This window comes from Hylaeus volcanicus, chromosome 5 (assembly GCF_026283585.1).
Source record: "Hylaeus volcanicus isolate JK05 chromosome 5, UHH_iyHylVolc1.0_haploid, whole genome shotgun sequence".
Taxonomy (NCBI): domain Eukaryota; kingdom Metazoa; phylum Arthropoda; class Insecta; order Hymenoptera; family Colletidae; genus Hylaeus; species Hylaeus volcanicus.
This window is the reverse complement of record NC_071980.1, coordinates 19,768,966-19,794,836: the sequence shown is the minus strand read 5'-3', so window position 1 is coordinate 19,794,836 and position 25,871 is coordinate 19,768,966. Positions and strand designations below refer to the sequence as shown.

Here is a 25,871-nt window from a genome sequence, read left to right as displayed (position 1 = left end):
TCGTACAGCCACTATCCAATATTTATTTTTCATGAATTATTCGCGGAAGAGTAGACGCTCTGATCTTCGAATTAAGATTGAACAGATATTTATCTAAAACGGATGAGCCAACCAATTCCAATGTTATTCATCGTCGATGTATATGCTATGATGATTCGACCGCTGTTGGCTTGGAACGGTGCAGAGTCATCCTGAATGAAAACAAATATCAGTTCAACCAGCTGGTACCAAGTATTTGGCTGGATTTGTACATACTACGAATCAGGTGAAATTAAATTATCCAGAAAATCTTGACAATATTAAAAAAAGTGGGAATGTATTGGACAATCTAATGCCTTGAATAAGAGAGAATAGATATATCAGGAAATGGGACATGTGGTAAAAAGTATTCTTTATATCGATCATTGGTCAACATTCAGTGACCCTTTGGTAAAGGGTTCGATTGCCATATTCGAGTTTAAAGTCCTTGAATCCAGTTCTGTCAACGAGTTAAGGTTTAGGTGGCGTGATCTAGTAGAGAAATAGCGAAGCTTTAATGCGAGGTGCTTCCGGTTTTGTTGAGATCTTATGATTCAACAGTATGGTCACAAAGTAACCATTGATGGTATGGTTTCAACTGTTGGTACGTTCACATTACCAGAGATATTCCACGATGTTGACAACGTTGAGCGCAAGATGAGGTCCAGATACTCGGCGGAGTCGCAAGAAGGTAATCAGAAGAATTCGAAAAAGACTTCCAAGAATGTGAAGATGAAGAATAGATCAACAGTCGTAGAACAGAAAACAATAAGAAATTAAAACAATAGATGAACAGCAAAAATGTTGAAGAGGTAGAGGAATGTCACATGTTGTATTAAATCTCATTTATTTAGTCCCTATTTACATGTAGTCATAAACATTAACGCTGCATTGTAGCATTCCTTATTTACAAATAACAATGATCGACGAATCATCACCGATCTTAACATTGCCAGATTTTCGTCAGAGTATCAGGATGTGCTAAAGAAACAGAAAAGTATACAAACCATGGTATTAACCTAACAAATGTATACATGCAATTCAACGAATAAATACTTTTTGGAAATAGTCGTAACAGTTGTTTGCGTCGAGTCGTGAAATTCTTTAGCTATTGAATATTTATTTAAAATGTTTTCAATAATCACTAGTTGCTTTCAGTGACATATATTCACGATTGTTAATAGCAGAATTAAATAATTACTGATAAGAGGGTAAAAATACACAGAGGGATTTTTTTTTGAATATACTCAAGTGTCCTTCATATTTTTAATAGCTAAGAAACTGTTTGGATCGACTTAAAGATCTACACGCAATATTCTATCTAACTTTTTTGTACGTAGCTCATGTAAGAATAGGCTTCCCAACCTTCGAATTACTGCCAATCAGCCTTTGCTTTAAAATGAATGATCCAACCGGTTCCAACGTTATTTGGTGTTGATGTGTACGATACGAGGACTCGCTCGTTCATGGCCTCGATCGGCGCCGGGTAATCCTGAATAGAAGGAAATGCAGTGATTAGGCTCTGTTCGTTTTTAACACAAGGACTACCAAACCCGTAATTTTAATCCATGAACTTTGAACTTCTTTTTAAAATTACTGAATTATTGACAACATTGTCACTGTAATTTTTGTTTAGGAATTATTGAAATAAGGAATTAAATACATATATTAAACCATCCTCACAAGTTCATGCCACTCATTGTTCTGTAATTCGAATTAATATGTAAAATATATCTTTACGTGTTACGAAGAAATGTAAATACCCTCTATTTCTACGATCTTTTTCCAAATTTTCTGGCAAAGTCATTGTAACATCGTTATAAAATTTGTATAGTTTATGTGTAAACACAACCTGTGGTATGAACATATGAGGTGACCTAATATATTAATTGATTCGCCCCTTCACCTTCTATTTTCAAAAATGTAGCGATGTGCATAAGTATGAATTGAGCGTTGGTAGTTTTAGCGTTAATTAGGATGCAGAGTTAAATTGTGGCGAATAGGAAATTTACCCCTCCGCAAAAAGTGTTGGCCAGAAGCTGGTCTCCGTTTTCACCGATGTCGTAAATCCTTAAGATGTTGGCCTTGTTTTCGCAGACACTGCTACTGCCAATGTCGAACACGGCGAACTCTAAGATGATCTTCAGGCCGCGTGGCACTGACACGTCCCAGGTACAAACAGTATTGTTGCGATACTCATTCGGATACATGGGAGATGTGAACGTTCCCGCGTAATTGTAGATTCGACCACCGCAACCGCGACCTAAACGACGCAATTTGTTAACATAAATTTCGTATTTTATTTATTCGAAATGTGTAGACTGGTACCGAAGTACATAATGACGCTATTAGCCATTATTTTATGTAACGCGAAACGTTGACTATTTGAGAAATAATTAATTAAGGGAAATTTTTTTAGTCTTGTAAATTACACTGTTTAGTGAGAAATTTGTGTACTATTTGATTACCTCTGGCAAAATAGCAAAATCAATGAAAGTTTGTACTACGATTATTCGATTGTAAGCCAGAATGACGCTTTTGGCGTATAACGTATTGTAAGGTGAACCATTTACTGGAATAATTGAAGAATGAAAGTTCCAACATGATTAAGTAATAATAATGTAACAGAATCCGAGTATTCAAAACTATGATACAATACTTTCCATCTCTCAAATTATTGCAGCAACTGGTTCACATTACTGGTGATTATACCTGGCAAAGAGTAAATACTTCAGTTGCAATAATAAATTGAATTAATTCACCTATCTTGATGGATATAATGAAATAACTATTCTCAAATATTTTGATCGCTGTATCTGCCTTAGTTTCAGGGACAATCTCTCCATCTCAGATTACTTTCTGTTCAGTTTGCGTACCTGCTGTTGTGGTCGTGTAAGTGATGTCGTAGTATTCGTAGGTATTTTGCCATTGCGAAAAGGATTGTAAACTCAACTTGTTGCCTGTACTGAAAATTGGACTGGGTTCTGTCATGCCGCACATCGTGGCTAAAAGATTGTCATTGTAAGTGCCGTCGAAAACCTGGACAAAAGAAGTAAGGGAAACGGATAATTTCCATTGAGACTTGACACATATTAGAGTATCCCACAAAATATTGCGCCTTCTGATCACATGTATTAATACATGTGTACAATGAAGTAATATATTGATACAAAGGTACTTTTATGTCGATTATGAAACTACAGTCTCATAAGTATTCTTACCCTCTATATCTATCGATGATATTTGTCTAAATAAAATTATAAATTTGATGTTTCCAAACAAATTTCTCATTAGAGTGTAAAGTTTACTTATGTACATATTAATAATGAACCATTTGTTTGGGAACGTAAAACCTGTCATTTAATTTAGATAAATTTCTTCAACAGCTATAAAATGTTGAGTGTTTTCATTATTCATTTCGAAGAGTTCTGATGAAAGGTATATTCTAGTTAAAAATATACCCCAATGTGCCATCTACACCTTGGATCACCATTTTCGTGGCACACTTTTGGAACGAAAAATAATTAAAACAATTGCAACGTTATTTAGCACGAACGTGTGTAGCATTTTGGACACAAAGTGTCAGGATTCTTGGAGTTACTTTTGCTGTATTTGTAGGGTAATTAATTAAAATTTCAGAATGTGCAATATTTTCTGGGACACCTTAATTAAGCCTTTCAGACTTGAATTATTTTTTTTCTTGTGCTAATGTAATTTAATTTTTAGGGTTAACTTGAATTAATATTAGTATGGAAAAAATATAAAAAGAATAGTGACGAATGTAAAGATAGTGTCAGTAATTTTTAAATTTTGCGCCCTCAATTGTGGACGGCAGGTCTGAAAGAGTAAACGTGGAATATAGGGGAAGCACTTGCTTTAAGGGCGGAGCTTGTGCACATGTCTGGATCGTAGAGCATAAATTTGCTGAAGTATAACGAAATAGTATGATTGGCTGGCGCAGTGATTGTGATCCAGCACTCGGAGACAATTTCGTGGATGATTCGACCCTGCTCCGCGGTATAATTTCGATCGCAGCCCGAACCTCCATAATCGAGTTTGAAGCCCTTGTGACCGGTGGTGGTTCCTTTGAACAGCACCTCGACCTCGGTACTGTAACTATATCAAAAGAATATTCAAAAATGGATCTTATAACGTTGCGATCGTGATCATTGGGCCTGTAGAGTGTACCTGTAGTAATCGTGAGGCAGTCCTTTGCCACAGTACTTATACGACGTAGTAGGCGAGTGGGTGTCCTGCAGTGAAATTGAAATTATTATGTAATCGAAGAGGATTAAAATGACAGAGATATTAATAAGGCAGATGCAATTTAATCACCAGGTAAAGCTCATACGAGCGGTCACCGCTCCAAATGAAGTTCTCTCCGAAACCTTCGTCGATGAACCTTCGATTCTGCAAAAACAAACGCGCAATGTACAAAAATCTGCCACTCGTCAGCTCATTGCCTAATTCTGAAATGTACAAAGTGCCTATCACTTACTGCTGCATCGGTAATTTGAACATAGTCGTTGTCACATCTCGCCGTGTCAGGCAGGTCCAAGTCTAAGAAGTGTATTAAAAACCTTTCGCTCTGACCACTCGACAGTTGTAGCTGCCAGCGACACGTTACACTCTGCCCGTAAAAGTTCGGGTACTTAGGCGAAGTAAGCACTAACCTTGTCTTGTTCGTTACGCTAGGAGCTATCCCGCACAGCGCTGAAAAAATTGAATCTTCCTTGAACAAACTCTAATTCGAACAGGTTCGCGTCTTTTAAAAATGCGCGTTTACAATCCACAGCCTCCAACGTTCCAACGGCGCCAGCTCCTTCCACGGTGCCGTCGCTGTGGAATCGTATCCAAAGTGAGTCTCCAGTGGACAATATAGGGGCTAATGGCGGCTGGCTACCGCAATATCGGCCAAGAAGTTCGGAGAATAAAGTGGGACCGTCGCGAACCTGACGAAAACATAGAAAATTATTAATAAAGTTATTGCGGTTCCGTAATGGGACTCAACTTTCTTTGATTTTCAGTTAACAACTAGAATCACTAGGAGAAAACGTACAGAAGAGTCCAGGGAAAACGTGATGGAGGGGCAAGAGGCAGGGAATTGCTCTGTTGCAACAAAGTTCTCGACTTAAAAGTAAGAGGAGCCAGAGTGGTGACTAGAAGTGGTCGAAATGGTGACTAATTGTAATTGTAGAGAGGACTGGAACAGTAACAATCCTTAACACTGCTTGGAGATTATAGTTGGACGAGGCTTTACGCACCCGTTCTTTGTGAACTGTATAATGAAAGACAAGTACTATCACAATCATGCCCACTGATCGAGTAGCAACAAGGAAAGGATAACAATTTTTATTGATTCTAGGACACAAGTGGTTATAGGCATTAAGGCCTCAGAGTTCCATCATCTCACGAAAGTCACCAGGTCGTGAAACTCCGTAGCTAAACATCTTAAACATCTAAAATAAGAAGAGTCCTCTACATTTGTTACTGGTATATCTCAAGATACTTGTATTCCTCGCAGAAGCTTAACCACTTGCGCTGGAAAAACGTGCCACGCACGTCGTGATGCTTTTGTCACAGCAAACAAAAACGACGTGCATTATATTTGTATAACTTTATAATCAATCGATGTTCTATATTTCCTTCAAAAAACTATTCCAAATAAATTAGTCGAAAATAAATTAGTTTAGAAAATATAAATCTTTTTCCGATTTCTCTGAAGCATCGAACACTGCGTGACACCTCCCAGCGAGTTACACTGAACCGTTCTGGTACACGCGTCGGTGAATTTTTAACCAGCGCAAGTGGTTACGAATAACATCATCTTAAGACGAAGTAATAGAAGATTGATTTTGTCAGCTGAGACTTACCTCCAGATAGTCTCCAGTACACTCTTCATTTGTAGCGTTCCTGTTGGTAGCGTTCCTGATGTCCATGCTGTTGATAGTAAACTTGATATTTTTACCAGGTGATGTCTTCACGTACCAGTGGCACTCTTCCAAGCTCTCGTAAGTAGATCCTTGTTGCGTTTTGAACTGTTTTCTGGTATCTGAGGTCAACTCGACGCTGCCGCCACAACCAGCAGCAACGCTCTTCACAAACATCACCTACGATGTTTTTTAAAAGCATGAAAACGTTCGTCGTACCTTTTCGTCATATATCAAAATATATAATGCTGTAATTGGTTGTAATAAAATTGGATGAAACAGATTGGATATGCGACACTTCGAGTTGCGAGCTGGAATTCGAATTCACCTTGGCGCTGAAGCCACCGAAATGGCGACTCCTATCGCTAATAAAGCGAACGAGCATGGTGTTGTTTCTCGACTGGAACACAGGCATCTGCTCCGTCAGGTTTCCGCACAACATGGCCATTTTGGTCTCGTCAGTAGTCTCTAACCCATAGAAAATTTCAACGCTGTCGTAGGAACACCTAGCGAAGTTGCACGTGTTATTGCGTATTTCTACTCGTTCGTAACACAGTCAAGCTGAGATCGTAGGGTTCGGTTACCTGTAGCTCTGCTCTAATACGAATTTCTCGAAACGAAGAACGACGCTCATGTCTGGCGGTGCTTCGATCTTCCAAACACAGTTCAGATTTGCGAAGTACTCTTTCTCGCTCATCAGAGGCTTGATTTCTCCAGGTGCTCTCATTGTTCCGCCACAATCTTTTGAAAAGGAAGAGCGATAACAAAAAGAAATCGTTCAGACATACGATGTGTAGTATTTCGGGACGATTTTCATCAACAGCTAAAATCCGAGAATCGTGACAAAGTGTCTTCAAATTACTTTCTACTAACTAATCAATGCTAATTTATTAATTTGGTTTGAATTTCACATTTTGTAGGCATGAATCTGTTCATCACCTATCAAGCTGACGCTTTCGAGTGACACTCTACATGTTCTAACGAAGATGAGATGGTAACGAAGAATCTGAATGAACGTACTTTTAAGGAAGTATTTGAACATGAATCCTGTTCGTTGAATGTATTTGTCCGTTTGGAAAATGATCTCCACTTTTTCGTACGATTGTATCATGGGTGGTTTATCCACGTCGCACCACGAGTTAACTTCTTCCGAGTATTCATCGAACCATCGCATCGTCAGATTGTCGAATTGACAATCTCTGCGATCTGAAAGCACAAGTCGTTCGTCAAACGCAACATCTCTTTTCCATGCTTATATGCAAGTACAAAGCCGACGATCACGGATGGTCGTTTGCCACGATACTTACTGCGTTCCAGTTGGAAATCTAAGAACTCTACGATGATATCTTCTTCAGAAGCGACCAGGGTGTAGTTGCAGAACGCCATGGGTGGGTAGAAATTTGGGTACGATGGCGACTGAATGAATTGCGGCTCTATGGTAGCCTCGAAAACTCCACCGCAGTTTTCGTTCCAAATCGCCTTGAACCCATCGCCTTGAATCTTTTCGTTCGAGTGGAACGTGACCTTCATTCGATTGCTGGTCGAATTAAATGGCGGCGGGGTGTTCCTGCCGCAAACTGTTCCCAAGATATTCCAAAATTTGCCATCGGTCCCATTCACCCACTCAAACACCTGAAGAATTGTACATTATGGGGTTGGCAAGAATTGTCTTTACTAAAGATACTGTAAAAGTCTAACGGGCATCTAGTTCGTCACATAATGATATAACACATTGCCACGAATGTCTTTTCCACATCTATCGAGATTGAGAAGTCTCCAGATAGTAAAATATGGGCCAAGTCGATATATTTATAATTGTGACCGAATATGACGAGCATACCAACGTTTTTTGAAGCTCAATAAATGTCGTGTGTCGATATTAGATACAGTTTGAGTTTATACAACGCAAAGTAGTTCGTTTCTGATGTTATTAAAATGATTCAAGGAAGAAGTAGTTCTATAGTCGATGAACAATAATGATCAAGATACCAATATTATTACATATTTCAGGATTAAGAATCTCTTTTCACAAACTTCTTGAAATCCCAGACTTATCGTCTCATTGTCTGTGGAACACCATACTTATATGAGCCGTTCATGGCACAAATCGACTAACTCCATAAAACAAAATTTGAGAAATGCGACGAAATACTGTACATTGTTTTTTAAAATTCCCTTTATAATATAAATTCAAATAAATATTGTAGAATGCGTAAATACAGATGTAGGTATACAAAAAGAATAAGAAAGAATAGCTAAAAAATGATCGTCAGTAATGTTACAATTTGTATGTGACTGGTGGAGTTAATCGATTTGTGCAGTGAACGGTTCATGTATTACGTTCATGAAATAAGCGATGGCTTCTCACTCACCTTCACGTAATCGTTCTGGCAGTTGGTGCTACTTTCCAAATTGAAACGATCGACGAATACCAAGCCCACGTGGTAGCCATTATCCGCAACAATTTCCCAAGTGCACTCCTCGTTGTTAGAATACGCCGAGGGGAACCTGCAGAACCACGTGAATCAGTTTTAAAACTAAGGGACCAAGTTTCAAATCTCGTTAAGATTTTCGTAACTTCGCTTACCCAGGTGAGGAGATCTGCGTGTGGCGTCCGCGCAAAGTGCCGCCACAGATGTTGCTCGAAGACCCCACTTCTATCTCGAAATCGTTGGGGCCGCCATTCGCGAAGTACTCGATCCACATGCTCTGGGACATTGTAGTTATATTAGGAGGTAAGACGTTCCCGCAGTATTTGCCAATTTCTGGCCCGTACGCACCACCGTTTCTGCAACGTGACGACAAATATAAGGGATGACTCTGATTATTTCGGATGAATAATCAATATTCCTATGCAATAGTTGTTGGCAACAGGAAACGATTAATTATAAATTAATTTGACAACGTTTAGATCGCGGCGCAATATTCGAGGGTTAAGAGGTGCGGCCATTTTCGATTCAGGCGACGCATAGTGGTTGGATCTATATGGAAATGCAGAAAAAACCTCGTAACATCTGCATTTCTTCACATTTTTAAATAATTCTTTTTTTATATTACTTCCTAAGTGTATCAGAGCATCCTATACCATTCGCCTGAAATTTCATGTGTTTCAAACTTTCAACTTCAATATCTCCGCATCGTGCAAATATGTGCAGCTGATTTTTGCAGAAGTGTTAGATGACAGTATCAACTTTCGAAAGGCAATGAGAAAGTGTACCTAAGTGTAACTATGTTTCATAATCCTTCTAAAAACAAATAGACTGTAAGATTTTACATATCTTTCTTTCAGGGTTGATAGTATCATTTTGATTATCTATTTTCAAAATTACTGACGACACATGGAAGCTAAGATTGTACAATTTTCAAATATGCAATGCATATATTTCGAAATATTCCCAGAAACGAAAGAAACAGCGTGATTTTGGTTGAAAATCTATCAGAATCTAGTTAGAATACGAAAGGTCAACAACTATTACACGAAATTATAAAAAAACCATTTGCAGACTTAAATAGTACAGTTAATTGGCTACTAGAATATAATAATAGATTCATGTAAATATAACTTTTCTAATTCAAGGTTTTTTCCGCCTTCCAAGCACTGTGTCAATATTTCCTTATAGAGTTCTAGGAAAAAATCATCTCTTCCCTCTCCCCAACGCTGTCGCCAAAAGAGCTGTTGACACTTCAGGGAGGACATCTGTGTTACGAAAATTGCGAACAAAGTTACTTATTTACTTGACGATGATGTAACTCTTGTCGCAGCCAGCCATGTTCAGCTTGTTGAATTTGAGATGCAATAGTTGCCAATTGTCTGGATAAGAGACGTGCCAGACGCAGTTAACCGGGTATGGTATATTCTTCGGAGCCCTTATGATGTTCGTTTGTTCCTGCAGGATACCGCCACAAGGCTGCCAAAGGTACTCGACATTGTACGACATCGGTTTTCCGTAAGTGCCGTTCACGATCTGCGAATTTGTGGCGTTGGCGTGTTACAACGAATTGAAGTTTCTTGTTTAGTATTGGGTTAAGTTGTTAACCCTTTGCACTCGAGGACTTTTTTGCGCGGACGAACCAGTAACTAGTGACGTTTCGCAGCATTTTTTGGCGAATTTCTTACCTCTAACTTGAAATTATTACACATACAAATTAATGTATACAACTTTTATATTTTAACATTTTGTGTAACTTAATATCTTGACGAAAATAATTTCTTATACTTGCTGTTTTTTTAAGGAGTATTATTCTACACTTTTTAAGATTATAAAGGGCCTTATTCACACTCGGCTTTTCTCTACAAAATCGAGAAAAAACACGTTTAAGGCTAAATGAACACGTTTTCCTTGAAAGCGAAAATAAGAGCGAGGTGTGCGTAAGGTCCAAAGAGCTTAGAAACCCATTTCAAAGAAACTAAACATAAAATCTTTTCGCATCGACTCTCCGCATCAAACCAACTGGTGAGCGAGAGTCACTTCTCGAGTGGAAAGGGTTCATTGTATGACATGGATTGAGAGGTCGTATAGGTATCAGTGGAACAATAGTCTCGCCGAAATATTAAGCGAATTAGTGTGATGAATATGTTGCAATTCACTGCTGCTATGTCAACAAAGTTAATTTGGGTCCACATTATCTTTGTTTATACGAGCCGCTCACTGCACAAATCGATTAACTCCACCAGTCACATAAAAATTGTAACATTACTGACAATTATTTTTTTGGCTATTTTTTCTTATTAATATCATATACTATTAGCTGGAAGCTACATCTGTATTTATGCATTGTACAATATTTATTTGAATTTACATTATAAAAGGAATTTAAAAGAAACAATGTACAGTACTTGGTCGCATTTGTCAAGTTTTTGTTTTATGGAGTGAATCTATTTGTGCAATGAGCGGCTTATGTGACTGTTAGAGCTCCATCTTAGAGGTACTTTCTAGATCGCATAGCAAGGCCGAGTATTGTCACGGATCAGACTGTAGGAAAGGAGAATTTCTTCTCCATGGAACTTACCAACACCACGTTCTTGAGATTGGGACTTCTCAGGTACGTTGGTTCCGAGTAGTTCCCGCAAGTCATGGCGATGCCTAAATAGAATACATTCTCCTTTACAATCGATCCTAATTGAAACCTAAGACGTTCGCCCGTTCAGCTTACCAGACAGCGAAATGTACTGGTGAGTGTAGCAGAATCTTGGGTTGACGAAACTCGGTAAACCGCCCACGTAACCGGACACCTTCAGCGACATCGTCAGTCCAGTGTTGTTGCCATTGGTCAGCATACTTTCTGGTGCGTCCACGTTCCATAAGCAGTAGTACGATGATTCGTTGAAAGGTCGTACTCTTGGTGCCGACAGACTGCCGTTGACGTTTTTCATGACTCCACCACAAGCTGGAAGATTTAGGATGAATGAAGTAGCGTTTCAAAAGAAACAGAATCCCTTTATTCTTGGTGAGATACTTTTCGATTTCTCGTTTGAAGTATTATTCAGCAAAATAAGATATTTCTATTTAAACGTTTGCAGTTAAAGTTTTCTAAATTTATAACAAATTTATCAGTCCAATGTATCCTCAAATAAAACTGATATCGAACCCTTCTTCAAGGTTCAAAACATATAGGCGCGTTGAAATAACGAAGAACATTGAAATAATTTTCTCTTATTATTTACAGTTAAGGGGTGTTAATTAATATTAGAATACTATTTGTTTAGTGGTTGGTAAAATTTGATTGAGAACAATATTCTCCTGAATTTTATATTTTAGAGTAACATTTTTATGAAAACATTCCCAAACAAGGGTCGAAACATTCGAGTGTAGCATTGACATTAAAGTTATACTCTCGTATACTATTATTTTTTCATCTACATTAGTGAGTTGTTGAAACGTACGAGCTGGCGCCACCCCGGTGTAACGGAGCTTGAAGCCACGGTATCCACGGGACGACGTGAAACCAATCATCATGGTGTTGCTGGAGCTTTTTATCTGTCGGTCAGTATCGTTCTGTCCAACCAGTTTGATTCTGGATGCGAATCGGAAATCGTTGTAGAACTGTAAAACGAAAAAAAGATTGTATAGTCGCAAAAGAGTGGTAAATTATGGAAAATTATGTGGAAATTTCGTTGATAATCACCGATAGGGTGTAAGCCAGTCGCGAACTATCACGGTTCTGAATAATATCCAAGTCCAATATGTCCACCACTACTTGGTAACCCAATGGCAATTTGATCCTCCAATCGCAGTATCTGTCCAAATGATACACGTGTCACATTAAATAATTTTCTATTGCGATACTTCACATACAATTGTTAGTGAATTTAAGAAAAATAATATATTGGAAATATTAATCGAATGTTTCAATAATCCTCGAGTTAAAGTAGTACCTGGTCCTAGTTGCAATGTTCGGGTATCCATTCGACTTGATTATGCCAGACAGTGCAGTCAATTCACCACCGCATACTGCAACAAACGATTGTACACGTCCCTCGTAACTAACATCACTTGGGAGTCCCTTGTGGGAGGGGGAATAAAAAGGTTGATTAATAAAACAGAGCTAATTAATTCGTGCTCACCGTCCATGCTGGACGTGAAGTTCAGATTAAAGCCTCTATAAGTTCTGAAGTCGAAGTTGTCGCTTTTGAAAGTGATCATAGCCTCGTTGGACACCGTGTCGATGACGCCTGGCTTCGTCGTTCCGCAATAAGTTCCAATTTCGGTCACTGGATGGTGAAAGTGATTTTAAAAGCGTAAAATTGGATAATTAAATCTTTAAATTGATGTACTTAATAAAACTCATCGAACAGAAGCATTTCATTTGTTTCACGTCTCAAGGAGTGAAACATTTTCTTATGTTAGTTGAGTGTCGATTATTTTCCATTTCATCAACGCCAAAACTCCTAATTCCACAATTTATCCAATCACACATTTACAATGACATACAGTCAGTCCCATAAATATTCGTACCATCTGTGTCTATCACGTAAATTCGTCTAAATTATAAATGATAGGTTTGATGTTTCCAAATAAATGTTTCATTACAAATATATACATTAGTAAACATTACACATGTATATATTTATAATGAAACATTTATTTGGACATAGCTAATCTCTCATTTAATTTAAACTAATTTCTTTAATACCTATAGAAGGTACGAATATTTATTGGACTTGCTGTACATAGAGTGGACGATATGTGGTAATTTCTTAAATATAAGTCCATAGAATCGAAAAATTCACGCGATGAGCTTAAGGAATTCTGTAATAGTTTTCACTTGAATATCTTAGAAACTATCGAAGATGAAACCCATTGAGATACTTCTATCCGACGAACCTCATAAAATACAACATAAATATCTTTGTAAAGCAGCTTCTCCTGAAATCGATCAATGAGAAGTTACTTTTGACAGCAATTGTTATCGAGCCATCTTGAAGATGATAACCGAATCTCTTGTACTTTACAAGGTAATCGAGGTTTGTTTTTCATTTGGGCTTCCTTACTTGTGTCATTTTCCGGTCTTCTGTCGGCGATTATTACATGATCTGTGTTTGCACAGGATCGGAAGCTAGGCAGATGTATATCACGAAATTCGAGTAACAGCGTGTGATCCACCGGCGCGATTATCCACCAATTACATGTTACGTTCGATGGATAAAAGAATGGGTAGTTTGGAGACGCGATGATGCCCTTAGATTCTCTTAGTATACTACCACAGACATCTGCGAAGAAAATTGAAAAGTTCGACCAAAGTCCATAATCAGAAACAAATTGGATAATACGTTTGTCTTACTATTCCAGGGCATTTATTTTTATATTAAAAATCCGGCATCAATCGTAAGATTCAATTTTGCACTTTTGCCTGTCACTGAGAAGAATCTATGTCAAAATTGATAGAAAAATCTTGTTAAAAACATACCTCCAACCGTGAACGTGGCATGGAAGCCATTTTTTGGAACTGGAACATCCGTGTAATAGTGAATGTACAGCATGTTTCCGGTACTCGTCATGCTACTGGGCGCAACGTCTTTGCAAAATCTCCCCAATAACGTCGAAATATCCGTCCCGCCGTCTCTAACTTCGACGTATTCTCTCTCACAGCTGAAATGTATATTCTCGGATTACAATACGTCGAATATTCAGTTTTTTTGGTGAACATTGTCCTCTAAACCATTGGAAACATATCAAGCATTGTAAACTGACTTCTCGGTGCTGGTCAAGTCGAATCTTTCTATAAAGTGAATGGATATCCTTTCCTTGCTTGGCGCCATTATGGTCCACGTGCACTCTGTGTACGGCGGCGGTATGTTCGGGTAATTAGGCGTGCTAATGTCCAAGTATTTATCTGCTATGTATTCACCTCCACAGTTCATGCCGATTTGTCTGAAATTAGTTCACCAAATTCATGTTTCTTTTTGCCCCTAGAGAATACTGGATCACGAGTCATCGGATTAAAGACTAAAAGAGGGCTCCTACAGCCTACATTGTTCATAATTATTGTGGGGAAACTATCTTTAAATCAAGTACTTTACGAGTAATAGTAGTTTTACCAAAGCTTCGTAATCTCTTAAATTAACCCAATGGATGGGTTACTTCATACTTTGTCTTTGGAAAGGCTTATGACTTCCCCAAAACTTCGCAAGTAAAAATTATTTCACCCCTACCATGTTCTCAATGCAATCAAATAAAATAATAACTTCGTAGCATTCTTACCAAATCAAACGGACGCAAGCAACAATAAATAATATTTTAGAAGAAATAACATATATTTATTATTTTCTGACTGGTGAGCCTTCCTCTTAGTCTTTCTGAAGCTAATGAAAGTATATGACACATTGGAAGCTATGTTTACTTGTATCTCAATTTGAAGTTGAATTTGAACCGTCCAGTAACCTTCACGTAAAGACGATTACTAAGGGTCGTCAAGACTGGAGGTAAGTCATCGTTGCTACAGTATTTCCCCTTGCCCACAAAGGCAGCCGATGATTTGTCGCCATCCTTCAACTACGTCAGCAAACATTTGGATACAAAGTAAAGTAATTGTCTACAACTGACGATGAAATTAGCCCTTTGCACTCGAGGGGAGATTTAGAAGCGACAGTTTTTGTTTATATTAGATTTCGTTGTATCGCGAACTGTTCGTAGCGATATTGGTTCATAAATAGTTTCCTAAATTGTAAACTGGTACACTTTATTTCAACAACTCTCCAATCATGATGGAAGAAGGGTTTAGTCGTCTAAATTGTTAGCTCTCTGTATTGAAACTGTCGTTGAGTGTAAAGGGTTAAACCTTTCTAAGCGGACGTTGAAAGTCCAGAGAACTTTGGTAGAGATCAGACAAGATAAATTCTCTCGAGTACAACATTTTCAAAGGCGTACACTTCCTTGGAGGTTTCCATTTAAGTAGCACGACAAATAAATCAAAATAGCATTGCAATAAATTATATGCGTTTTATGCTACATTATTTAATTACAACTTGATTCCTCTTATCACATTCTGCGACAATATGGCTTCGAGTGCAAAGAGTTAATTCCATTGGGAAAAATTTCGTTACCAGGTAATAGGAATTGCACGACGAAGTAGGATCGGTCCCCTTCGACATGTATTCAACGTGTACTTCTATAGTTCGTCCAGGCTTCACCACGACGTCCCACTCGCACGTCAGCATCCAACCCACCAGTCCTCTGCTCGTCATGTTGTTGATCTCGATTATTCCGTTAGGGGACTCCAGTTTACCACCACATTCTAAAATAACAGACAGCAGTGATCAGAATACTCCAACCAGGGAAGTTGATGAAATAAAAAATAGAAGTGAAGCCCTTTTTATGATACTTTAACAGTTAGATCTTTAAATGTAGAGTTCACTGCAAACATATCAATCCACGCTATTTACTAAACTACATTTTGCCTAAACTTCAAGAGCGTCATGAACCAAGGATAGTTCTGAGAATCAACAAATCGATATCCTTTAATCACAACAGATTGGACAGATCCTCAAACTTACACAAACGAAAATTGTACACTCTATGACTTTTGCCGTTTTAAGCGACACTCTTTTAATAAATTCAAATATCTCGAAATACACTGAATAGTTCAAAGTATACTTCGCCACTTCAATACTCCATCTCGTCGCATAATCATCGTCGCAACGAAACCAGCAAGATTCTAGATCTACCAACACGAGGATGTTCGAATTGCTCGATTCTAACACGGCAAAATGATACTGAAGAATGTGTTACCCCGAGTGGCGACAGCTTCGAAGCCTGTCTTGTTCAAGTAGGAGTCCGATTCGAATTTCACCGTCATCACGTTGCTCGACTCCACCTTCAGCGACGTGGCGTTCGCTATACACAATCGTTGCAACAGTTTGGCATTATCGGTGGACTGCAGAGCGTTGCCATCGTACACCGAAACGGCGTCTGCTACGCAGTTCATGGTCTCCTCTAAGTCCATTGTGAGTATTCTCAAGGACACGTGGGTTCCTGGCGGAGACGTGAACACCCAAGTGCAGGCAAGGTTCTCGGTGTAACCGTTTGGCCAGCCAGGCGACTTGATAACGTACGTGTGGTTGGCATTGCTCGCGAAGCTTATTTCTTCTGTACAATCACCCACTGTATGGATCAAAGAGTAATTTTAGCTACCACTATGAAATTCCGTCCATGAAACAAGAAGAATCGTGTTTGATGAACTGAATGAATTGATACTGTTATTGTTAGGTCATATGAATTCTTTAAAGCATTTCTGCTTTAAATGTTCTTATGTTTGTCGATGGATGAGATGTTTTTGACACTTGACACCCCCTTGACACCCCCGGCTACCTGATTCTCCAATTATAGTATTTAGAAACTCGTTGTGTAGTTTACTTTAGGCAAAGTTATCTTTAACAAGACCTACAGTGTACATCGGTGTTCAAGCTATCGTCGTCGCTCGGGATTTGCAGCCAATTGAGGTCGAACCAGCTGCCCAGTCGAAGAATTTCGGTGTTCATTTCGATGAAAGCCACGTTGGTCGTGGTCGTGACTGGTTGGCCTTTGTCGAGGTTGCAGACCTCCATCAAAACTGGTGCCTCCTTGTTGTAACCATCGTAAATCTGAGCAATTGAACAAACTTGTTTAACGATCGACACCATGGATGAACAGACCTGACATCGAGACTGTCGTTCGAGTCACAAAGTGTGGTCGACTTTTAACCCTTTATAGGTCACTGGTATTTTGTATCTTTAAGTTTCTATGCTCATACTTTTGAAAAAAAAGTGCCCAGGGAGTTCTGCCCTATAAAGGGTTAAGACCACGCTTTATCGATCACAGTGCTCACCCTGAGGTAAGAAAAGCATCCACTGTTATGGCTCTCTATGAACACGTCCGTAATCTCGATGCGAATCAACCACTGGAACTGCACGGTGATTCGCCATGTTGTGACGTCCATTCGTTTGTAGGGGATTGGGTAGAGAGGCGAAGTAATTCGTCCAGTAGGTCCAGTGAGCTCGTTTTCCTTCACGTAATGGTACTGGCCCACGAAACCTCGCGACACTACTTCGCCGTCGCTTTTGAACTTGATCCACAGCTTGGACGAGGAGGTGATCGGCTCGATGCTGGTCCCGCAGGCCACGGTGATCACTTTCCCTATACCGCTGTTCTCGCGTATCTCCAAGTAGTCCAGATCGCAGTTCTCGCTCTCCTGGATGTCGAACTCGGCGAAGCCCAGGGTCAGCTGATTCCCTGGCGAGCTGTTCAGGATCCAAACGCATTCAGCGTTTAAGGGGTAAGTGTTCGGATAATCTGGCGAGGCGATTCTTCCTTCGTATGAAGTGTAGTCTCCACCACATACTGAAATATTATTAATTGCTCAGAAAACACGTCAATTTTGTTTGTCGAAAAGTTTCGCTTTCAACGAGGCCATATCTCTTCGTGCATATGGTGGCTATTTAAGATCACTGACGCCAGAGATAGAAGTAGGAATTCGCTTTGATTGGGATTGTTTGTTCAAGTGATCATTTGATTGTAAACACCAGCTTTTAAACAGCAAACTAAACAGGGTGAATCACGAATCGTGATTAGTGAAGATTAGTTTGTTATTAGCAGTCCGAGCGAAAATGTTTTTAAGATTGAAAATCTTTTTAGCTTTGAACAGCCGAAATTCATGTCCCGTAGACTCTATGTAGGGTATGCATCTATGTATGTATACTCTATATAGAGGGAGATCGAAGGAACTTTGATTCCGTCTATCTCCGGGTCTCCAGTCGCAGCAACCTTCGCGTGGTGAGACCTGGTAATCGGTATCATTCGTGACAAACTTCGTCGCGAATAACATCAAGCTAATGGCTGCGAAATTGTAAAGTGTAATGTGTAAAGTGAAAGTAAATCTCATCGAGAGTGAATTGAATGAATATCTGATCCCAGATCATGTTACACTACTCTGCGATCGAACTGCTCGTACACCTGCCCGAATACCACCTAGAATATCTTTTATACTTTTTTTTACACCGGTTGCTCTTTTAAAAATATAGATAATTATTTACACTATATACGGGTACGTCATTTTTACCATAATTCCTTCACAGAAATAGAAGAAGAAAGAAGAGAAGTAACAGAAAGAAGAAAAATCCATTAAAGTTTGTAGTACCTATTGCACTTTTGTAAAGGTATTTAAGCTTGAGAGTTATGGCGCCGATGGGGAGTTAAAAAGTATCCGAGGTATCTCTTAACGAGGTGTGCCCAATATCGCGAACATTGAACGAGACACTTTGACGGTGAATGGAGCGCGATAGTGAAAAACACGAGTGCGTCATTTACCTGAATTTAGAACAGAGTAGGTGACGGCGAAGTGTCCGAAGAAATCGTATTCTGCGTATACACGCAACGTGAGTGCATTTCCGTGACTCGTTATCGGCAGAGGTACAATGTTTTCACACAATCTTACTCGATGTGGCGCTGTCGTGCTCTCGCCTTCGAAAACTTCAAGATAGGATGACTCGCAGCCCTCGCCATCGAGCGAATCCACCTTGATTTCCATATGCGTGAAAGTCAAGGTAATATGATCCCCTATTGTAACAGATAATTTATTTTCCCAATAATCGAATAGTTAATTGGTTGTCAGTCTGATAAATCCAATTTATACACTGTCTCAGTGAAGTATTTCATGTTACTCTAAGATCTACTTTCGAGTGCCATTAAAATATCAGCAGCCTAGGAATCATTAAAGAGAGCCTGAAGTGATCTTGAACAGCCAAATGATTCCGCTGCCACAGCGTCGTTACAGTAAGGACATAAGACAAAGTCTAATCAACTGATCTAGAATAATCAGATACAATTTTACCTGGATCCTCCGCGATCAGTATCCACGTGCAGTTCCAGTTATCGTCGACTTCTTCGGAAGTGTAACTTCTAGCTGGAGTCAAGTATCCTTGATCCTTCACGATTATGCGAGCACCGCAGGCTCGGTTGTACCGTGCTTTGAATCCTTTCGCTGATATTATACCATCTGAACGCATCACGACTAACATTTCGTTGCTAGACGCAACGTAGGGTGGCGGCAACATGTTTTTACAAAGCCTCGCCATTAGTGGCGAGTCTTTCGTGGGTCCATCGTATATCTGCGAACGAATTCATCTTTGACTGTGTCTGATCTTATAATGTCACAACAATTTCCTTCGATAGAAGAAACGATTGTGTGTCGATTGTATGTACCATATTTTACTTCGTTTTTTTCGTGTTATTTGGATGGAAACCTTTAAGGAATATGCAATTTTGCGTTTGTGTAATTTATCCTGTATAATCACTAGACTGCGGATCTTTATGCATTTGTAGGAAATTCAAATATCCAAGAAACTACAAAATGCAAACAATATGCAAGAATATAAAAAAGATTGGAAGTAAAGTTCATGTCATAATATTTGAATAAAATAAATTCCTATTTAGGTTCAATTTTTGTTGGCACATTCGCGAAGATTTTATTTTGCATAAAGATCCGCAGTCTAATAATCGCTGACAAAGTTTGCTGGACTTACGATGTCCCCTCAGGATGTGACATTCGATTGTAAAGGTTTAAACAATGGTATTCGAATAATGACACTCAAATACTCAGGCTTCTTTGTTAAGTTTCTATCCTCACCTCAACGTAGTCGTCCGTACAGTTGTTGGTGTGCTCGATATCAAAGTCCAGGAAGGTGAAATTTACAACGTAATTTTTGTCCACCTGAATCAGCCATTCACAGTTGAGCTTGTACGGATAATTCTGCGGGTAATTCGGCGAATGTATGATACCCGCATCCGCTGTGAATTTGCCACCGCAAGTGATCGGTACACTTTTATAGGTGATGTTGAAACCATGCGCCGTGTACGACACGTCGGAGTGGAACTTTAGGAACATCTTGTTCCCAAAACTGGTGTACACTACTGGATTCTCCGAGTAGCAGATATCAACCAGCTTCAACCCCTGCTCGTCCTCGCCGCTATAGATTTGAAGCTTGTCAAAGTGGCAACCCTTCTGCTTCTCCGTATTGATCTGAAAATAAAATCGAGCGGACGATTTCCTCTGATCTTCGCGAACCGAATGCGAGATTCTCCCTTCGAGGAGTAGTATATAAAATGGCAGATCAAAAAGATGAGAAGACGCAGAAGGATAAGGAGCTAAGTAGAATCAATTCTATAAGGTCTGTAGGAGCCTCTATGAAAATTAAGGCACGGAGATTCGAACTCACGGTCTTCGGATCCACAGTCGACCGATTTTCTTGTTTGACTCCTTATTCTTGGATATAGGGGGCGCGATTCTACAATATAGTGAAAGGAAAAAGAGTAAAGAGAAATGACTGAACTGTGGAATGTGAAACAAAATGCAAGGGGAAGAAAAGAGAAGGAAGCCTAGAATATTTGAAACCATATCACGTAGAAGTGTACAAAACAATGGTATTCGAGTGGCTTATGTGGTCCACTCTGTACAACATTATATTCGAGTTAGATAGTACAACAAATATACGAATAATTCGGTGGAATTTGTCTTCACATGAGCCGTTCATTGCACAAATCGATTAATTCCATAAATCACAAAAAATCGAGAAATGCGATGAAATATAAAAAGTTATGACTTTACCAATTGCTTTGACACATAAATTTAAGATATTTCAAAAAGTGGAGACAATCGATTTGTGCTGTGAACGGCTTAGATGAAGAATAATTTGAAGTGCTCACGTCATGAATGGTCAGCTCGATGCTGTGCGTGTAATCGACTTCGATCAGCCACTCGCAGTCGACGTTCTCCGGATAGCCTGACGGATATCCCGGTGACGTGATTTGTCCGAAAGGTTTCGTCAGGTGTTCCCCGCAACCGTGGACCACCCATTCTAGCCGAAAACCGCCTTTGGTGATCCAGGCGTCCGTGACGAAGTGCACGAATACCTGATGTTGGTTGGAGTGAATCTTCTCTGGTAGTTTCGAATCGCAGAGTGTAGCAAGCGTGGTGTGCGGAACGTCGTCCTCGCCCTCCAGCACTTCCACGTAATCGTACTTGCAGCTCCCCACTCGATTGACTGACTCCATCTCGAAGTGCGAGAAGGTCAAGTTCACGCGGTTCCCTAGAGGCGCGTCGATCTCCCAGGTACAGTTTAGGTTGTGCTCGTAGTTGTCCGGGAAATTAGGCGACTCTATCACTCCGTGGAAACCGTGCAGTTTGTTGTGACACACTGTGAAAACACGTTCGCATAAAGAATCGCGCAAGTACTCGCACTCCATCAACCGATGACTTAAAGATTCATGAAAGGTTTTCCAGAAGAGACTTTATGATTTTGTTTCTTAATAAAATATAATTGTTAAAGACCCTGAAGGTTGGACACGTAGAGAATAGAGAACATTTTTCAGATGTGACATTTATTAATATTTCCTATATGCGTTTTATGTGTGAAACCATTTATATTTTCAGAACAAAATTTCGATCGTTTGAACCCGATTAATCTTTAGATCGATTGAAACTTTCTCGAAAAATAACAATCAAGCACATATAATGAGAATACAAAGCAACTATAGAAATAGAATACATTTACAGTTATACTTTGAATAATTGTTCCAGCCATTGTACAAATCATTATACCTTATTACCTTCAATTGATAAGTGGAAGATTGTTCAAACGGGCAAGGAAAAAACAAATATCGATCGTGGATGGATTCACATGTGCAGCACACGTTAATGGAAATCAACTCACGTGTTTCATATTTCAGATGGAAACCGCGACCAGCCGTGGAGAAGTCACTGCGGAACCGAACATTCACTATATTCGACGTGGCGGGAATGACAGGAGTACGAGTGCCACAGAATTTCTGCTTGTTCTTGCGATTGATCCCTTCGGATATCTCGATATAGTCAAAAGAACACAATTGGGTATGCTCGAGATCAAGGTCAACTATTATCAATTGCACTAAACTACCCGCCGCCACAGAGATCCTCCAGGTGCAGTCGGCCTGCTCGTTGTACGGCTGCGGATAATTCGGAGATATGATGTCCCCTTTGGCAGCGGTCATTACTCCACCGCAACCTGGAATCGACCAATGGAATTAGCGTCTACTGTTCGTATGCAAGAAAAATTACTCCGCCATTTTATCTCATTACTAGACTGCGGATGTTAATGCAAATTCATAGTTTTACGGATACAGTGGGTGTAGAAAGTATTCGTACACCGATCAATTTCCAAAAAGACTGTGTAAAATTGTAATTTATTAACTTATTTTTTATAAACAATGACATTCTACATATTCTCCGAAATCTCTAGAATAGATAGATTACAAAGAAAAGTAGCTATTTATGTAAGTTGCGAAATTAACAAGAAAAAAACAATTAATCGATAAAAATGTTGAACCAATAAGTATACGCACAACTGTTTAAAAGTACTTTCCTGGAAATTTCATGTTTTCTAATTCGCACGGACCAATAAACTAATGTGTTTACGTTACAAACTCTACTGTAAATGGTTCGTCATAAGAATTGTACAAATACTTATTGCTTCTATACTTTTACCCACTTTTCGCATTTTTTTTTGTTAATTTCACAAATTACATTAACTAGTAAATGTTGTTTGGACTATACCTATCTTAGAGACTTCCGAGAATATGTAAAATATCATTGATTATAAAAAAAGAAGTTAATAAGCTACAATTTCACAGAAAAGTTTTTTGGGAAATTGATCGGTGTACGAATACATTCTACACCCACTGTATATCGTGGACAAAGAATAAAGATTTAAACGAAAGTATGTTTTATCTTCTAAATAATGAAACGTGTACTTTATTGTTGATATTTTATATACTTTCCGTTTATGAGATCCTCACTTTCTATATTTTCATGTTAAATAATATTAACACCCTCCGTCTAGTCATTACGTAAGCTCAGACATATTATTTCCTCACCTACAGTTGTGCTGTCCCATTCGATATTAAAACCACTGTACGTCCTCGATGCGTCAGAGACGAATTTCAAATACATTTGATTGGTTTGGCTAATAATTTCTGTAGGGATGTCCGTGCCACAGTATTTCCCTATCAATGGCGACATATCGTAGCCACCGTTTCTGCACATAAATCCACAATATAATCCCTTCCTTCTCGAGAAAGCGTTGTTCACTATTTCGACAGTTACTCACTGCCTCGACAGCGACGTTACCTGATTTCTAAATAATCGAACGAGCACTTCTGCTGCTTTTCCAACTCGAAATGTTGGACGTTCAGGAGGATTTTCTGTTTGACTGGTGCGTCGATCACCCACACGCATTCTCGCTTGTTAGGATAATTTTGGGGATAATCCGGCGTTTTGATGACTCCGTTCAATTTGGTGATGCGACCGCCGCAGACCTTCGTGGCGTCGACGAACAAGTACGAGGCTGCGAATCCGGTGTCAGATATGGTCAGATCAGATTTAAAGTAGACTGTCATCACGTTCCCTTGCGACATTATTACCGGTGGTTTCTTGTCGCCACAGTAGCTGCAACGTTCAACAGAGTGGCATCGTTTGACAACGAAACAGTAATAGCATACCAGACGTGCAGAGCGAAGTTCGAGAGTCCTTGATTTGATCTACAAAGCTTAGGTGGATGAATACAGAGAAACTCAAGAGAAATTCCTGATGTGGAAATCAGGGTCACGATGAGGAGATAAAGTACGGTCATATCGGATCAATTTAAAGCCAATGATGGTCGGTATGTTTTTATCGGTACACTCGTGTTAATTTCGTTCTGTGGCAGATACATTAAAGCTCTGTCTAGACGATGCTGAGAACTTTTGGACATCGCTGCGTTATTTATTGCGTAAAACATTGATACGTACGTGCCTAGCAGGTTTTCCTCGGACATCGTGTAGTTATCGTAGACTTTCACGTAGTCGTATTTGCAGCGAGAGTTCGATTCCAATTTAAACACCATCCATGATAGGTCTATGACGTATCCTGGCGGGGCTTGCAACGTCCAAATGCAGGTCTCATCGTGACCATACACTCCGTTTTCGCTTGGCGATTGAATTGCTCCGATTGGCGCCTTGAGCAGACCTCCGCATCCTAAGTACAGAAACTCGCATAAACAGACATATAGAAATCACATTTCTGCTACAGATATTTTATTAAAGAGCTAGCACTCAAGCTATACGAAAATTAATTTAACCCTTTGCACTCCTAAGGCCACCTGTACTGCCCAGGCACTACAAGGCGTTCTATTTCCACGGTCGATGTCACTGCCTACAATTTATCATCAAGTTTTAATAAGCGATGTGTGTCTAATTTCAATTAGTTATAAGATCAATATTCTTAAGCAATAACGTTAAAAAATACGTTAGTTTTCCATTATTTGTTTCTATCAACTTCATACAAATAATCAAATAAAGGACAATATTTCCATTAAACTATTATTTTTTGTATGATTATGTTTGGTTAATAAAAATGTAAAATTCTAAAAAAAAAATCGTACAATTTAACAAACTGCAAAGAGTTTTACATGGGCATTCCATAACTCGGAAATCTAAGAAAACGGATCTCGGAGTTGGCTACCTGCATATAGCCAAATTGCTTTTGGAGTGCAAAGGGTTAATTTTGAGTTTCAAAAGGTGTCCTTTTTCAGTCATTTTTTTCCACTTTTCTACAATCGCAAGATTGCAACGACAAAACCATGTCCAAAAATAAGAAAATAGCGATGCTGTTGAAATTTCTCGGAGGACGCGATCTTGAAGTGTAAATTCAATAGCAATGAGAATCAGTAGCAAAGATAAACACCGCGAAGAGACAAGTACTCGCAGCGAGTGTCAGATTACTCGACATATACGCACTGTTGTCAATCGTGGTGTAATTCGCCTGGAAGCCTCGACCTTGGACACTTAAGTCGGAGGTAAATTTCAGAAGCATGTAGTTGAAGGTCGAGTAAAACGGTTCCGTGGGCATGTTCTCATCAGGGCCGCAGAGAGTCGTGAGCTTGGTACTGTTCTCGTTGTCGCCGTCGAAAATCTCCAGGTAATCGAAGTAACAGTCTGGGAACGAGAAGCCCTCGATGTCCATGTCCATCATAGTCAACACGATTCTCTTCCCTGGGGGTTGCATGATTTCGTAATAGCAGGTTCCGGAACGGTGGTACGATAACGGGTACATCTCTGACTGAAGAATCCCCGAATCCTCGGTGAACACACCGCCGCAAAGAACATCGTAGGTCAAACTGAAACCGTCCCCGTCGATCGTCCAGTCGGACTTGAAGATCACCAGTATCACGTTCGAGTTCGATTTGATCGTGGGTGGCATCGTCGAACCGCAGAATCGTCCAAGCAATGGGGCTTGAGTGGTTTCGCCGTCGAAAATCTGAGAAAAGCAATAACTAGAAGTCTTCTCCAAAGAGCAGGCTCAAGACGTGGAGGACTGAATGCCCTTGGATTAGATTCAGAGTGAGTTGCCAGAGTTTATGGAAAAGTAATACCACAGAAG

At 39.5% G+C, this 25,871-nt stretch overlaps 1 protein-coding gene across 1 annotated transcript in view; it reads right to left on the bottom strand.

The window, feature by feature from the left end:
* Positions 1-848: 848 nt before the first annotated feature.
* LOC128877606 (cubilin) overlaps positions 849-25,871 on the bottom strand; it is a 30,352-nt gene continuing 5,329 nt past the window's right edge. Inside the window, exons 11-50 of the mRNA XM_054125050.1 lie at positions 25,229-25,748; positions 24,242-24,467; positions 23,583-23,900; positions 23,330-23,490; positions 22,132-22,461; positions 21,125-21,615; positions 20,049-20,441; positions 19,254-19,530; positions 18,731-18,979; positions 17,253-17,764; positions 16,833-17,028; positions 16,178-16,549; positions 15,493-15,683; positions 14,790-14,941; positions 14,141-14,320; positions 13,857-14,038; positions 13,441-13,659; positions 12,514-12,660; positions 12,325-12,400; positions 12,075-12,186; positions 11,833-11,992; positions 11,103-11,336; positions 10,959-11,032; positions 9,684-9,913; positions 8,536-8,736; positions 8,321-8,456; positions 7,256-7,580; positions 6,969-7,154; positions 6,533-6,689; positions 6,277-6,454; positions 5,892-6,128; positions 4,805-4,970; positions 4,517-4,731; positions 4,354-4,428; positions 4,207-4,271; positions 3,894-4,134; positions 2,895-3,057; positions 2,031-2,281; positions 1,384-1,510; positions 849-999 (exon numbers count right to left, since the gene is read on the bottom strand). Coding sequence (XP_053981025.1) covers positions 1,391-1,510; positions 2,031-2,281; positions 2,895-3,057; positions 3,894-4,134; positions 4,207-4,271; positions 4,354-4,428; positions 4,517-4,731; positions 4,805-4,970; positions 5,892-6,128; positions 6,277-6,454; positions 6,533-6,689; positions 6,969-7,154; positions 7,256-7,580; positions 8,321-8,456; positions 8,536-8,736; positions 9,684-9,913; positions 10,959-11,032; positions 11,103-11,336; positions 11,833-11,992; positions 12,075-12,186; positions 12,325-12,400; positions 12,514-12,660; positions 13,441-13,659; positions 13,857-14,038; positions 14,141-14,320; positions 14,790-14,941; positions 15,493-15,683; positions 16,178-16,549; positions 16,833-17,028; positions 17,253-17,764; positions 18,731-18,979; positions 19,254-19,530; positions 20,049-20,441; positions 21,125-21,615; positions 22,132-22,461; positions 23,330-23,490; positions 23,583-23,900; positions 24,242-24,467; positions 25,229-25,748 — 8,718 coding nt within the window. The 3' untranslated portion in view covers positions 849-999; positions 1,384-1,390. The remainder of the gene's footprint in view (positions 1,000-1,383; positions 1,511-2,030; positions 2,282-2,894; positions 3,058-3,893; positions 4,135-4,206; positions 4,272-4,353; positions 4,429-4,516; positions 4,732-4,804; positions 4,971-5,891; positions 6,129-6,276; positions 6,455-6,532; positions 6,690-6,968; positions 7,155-7,255; positions 7,581-8,320; positions 8,457-8,535; positions 8,737-9,683; positions 9,914-10,958; positions 11,033-11,102; positions 11,337-11,832; positions 11,993-12,074; positions 12,187-12,324; positions 12,401-12,513; positions 12,661-13,440; positions 13,660-13,856; positions 14,039-14,140; positions 14,321-14,789; positions 14,942-15,492; positions 15,684-16,177; positions 16,550-16,832; positions 17,029-17,252; positions 17,765-18,730; positions 18,980-19,253; positions 19,531-20,048; positions 20,442-21,124; positions 21,616-22,131; positions 22,462-23,329; positions 23,491-23,582; positions 23,901-24,241; positions 24,468-25,228; positions 25,749-25,871) is intronic.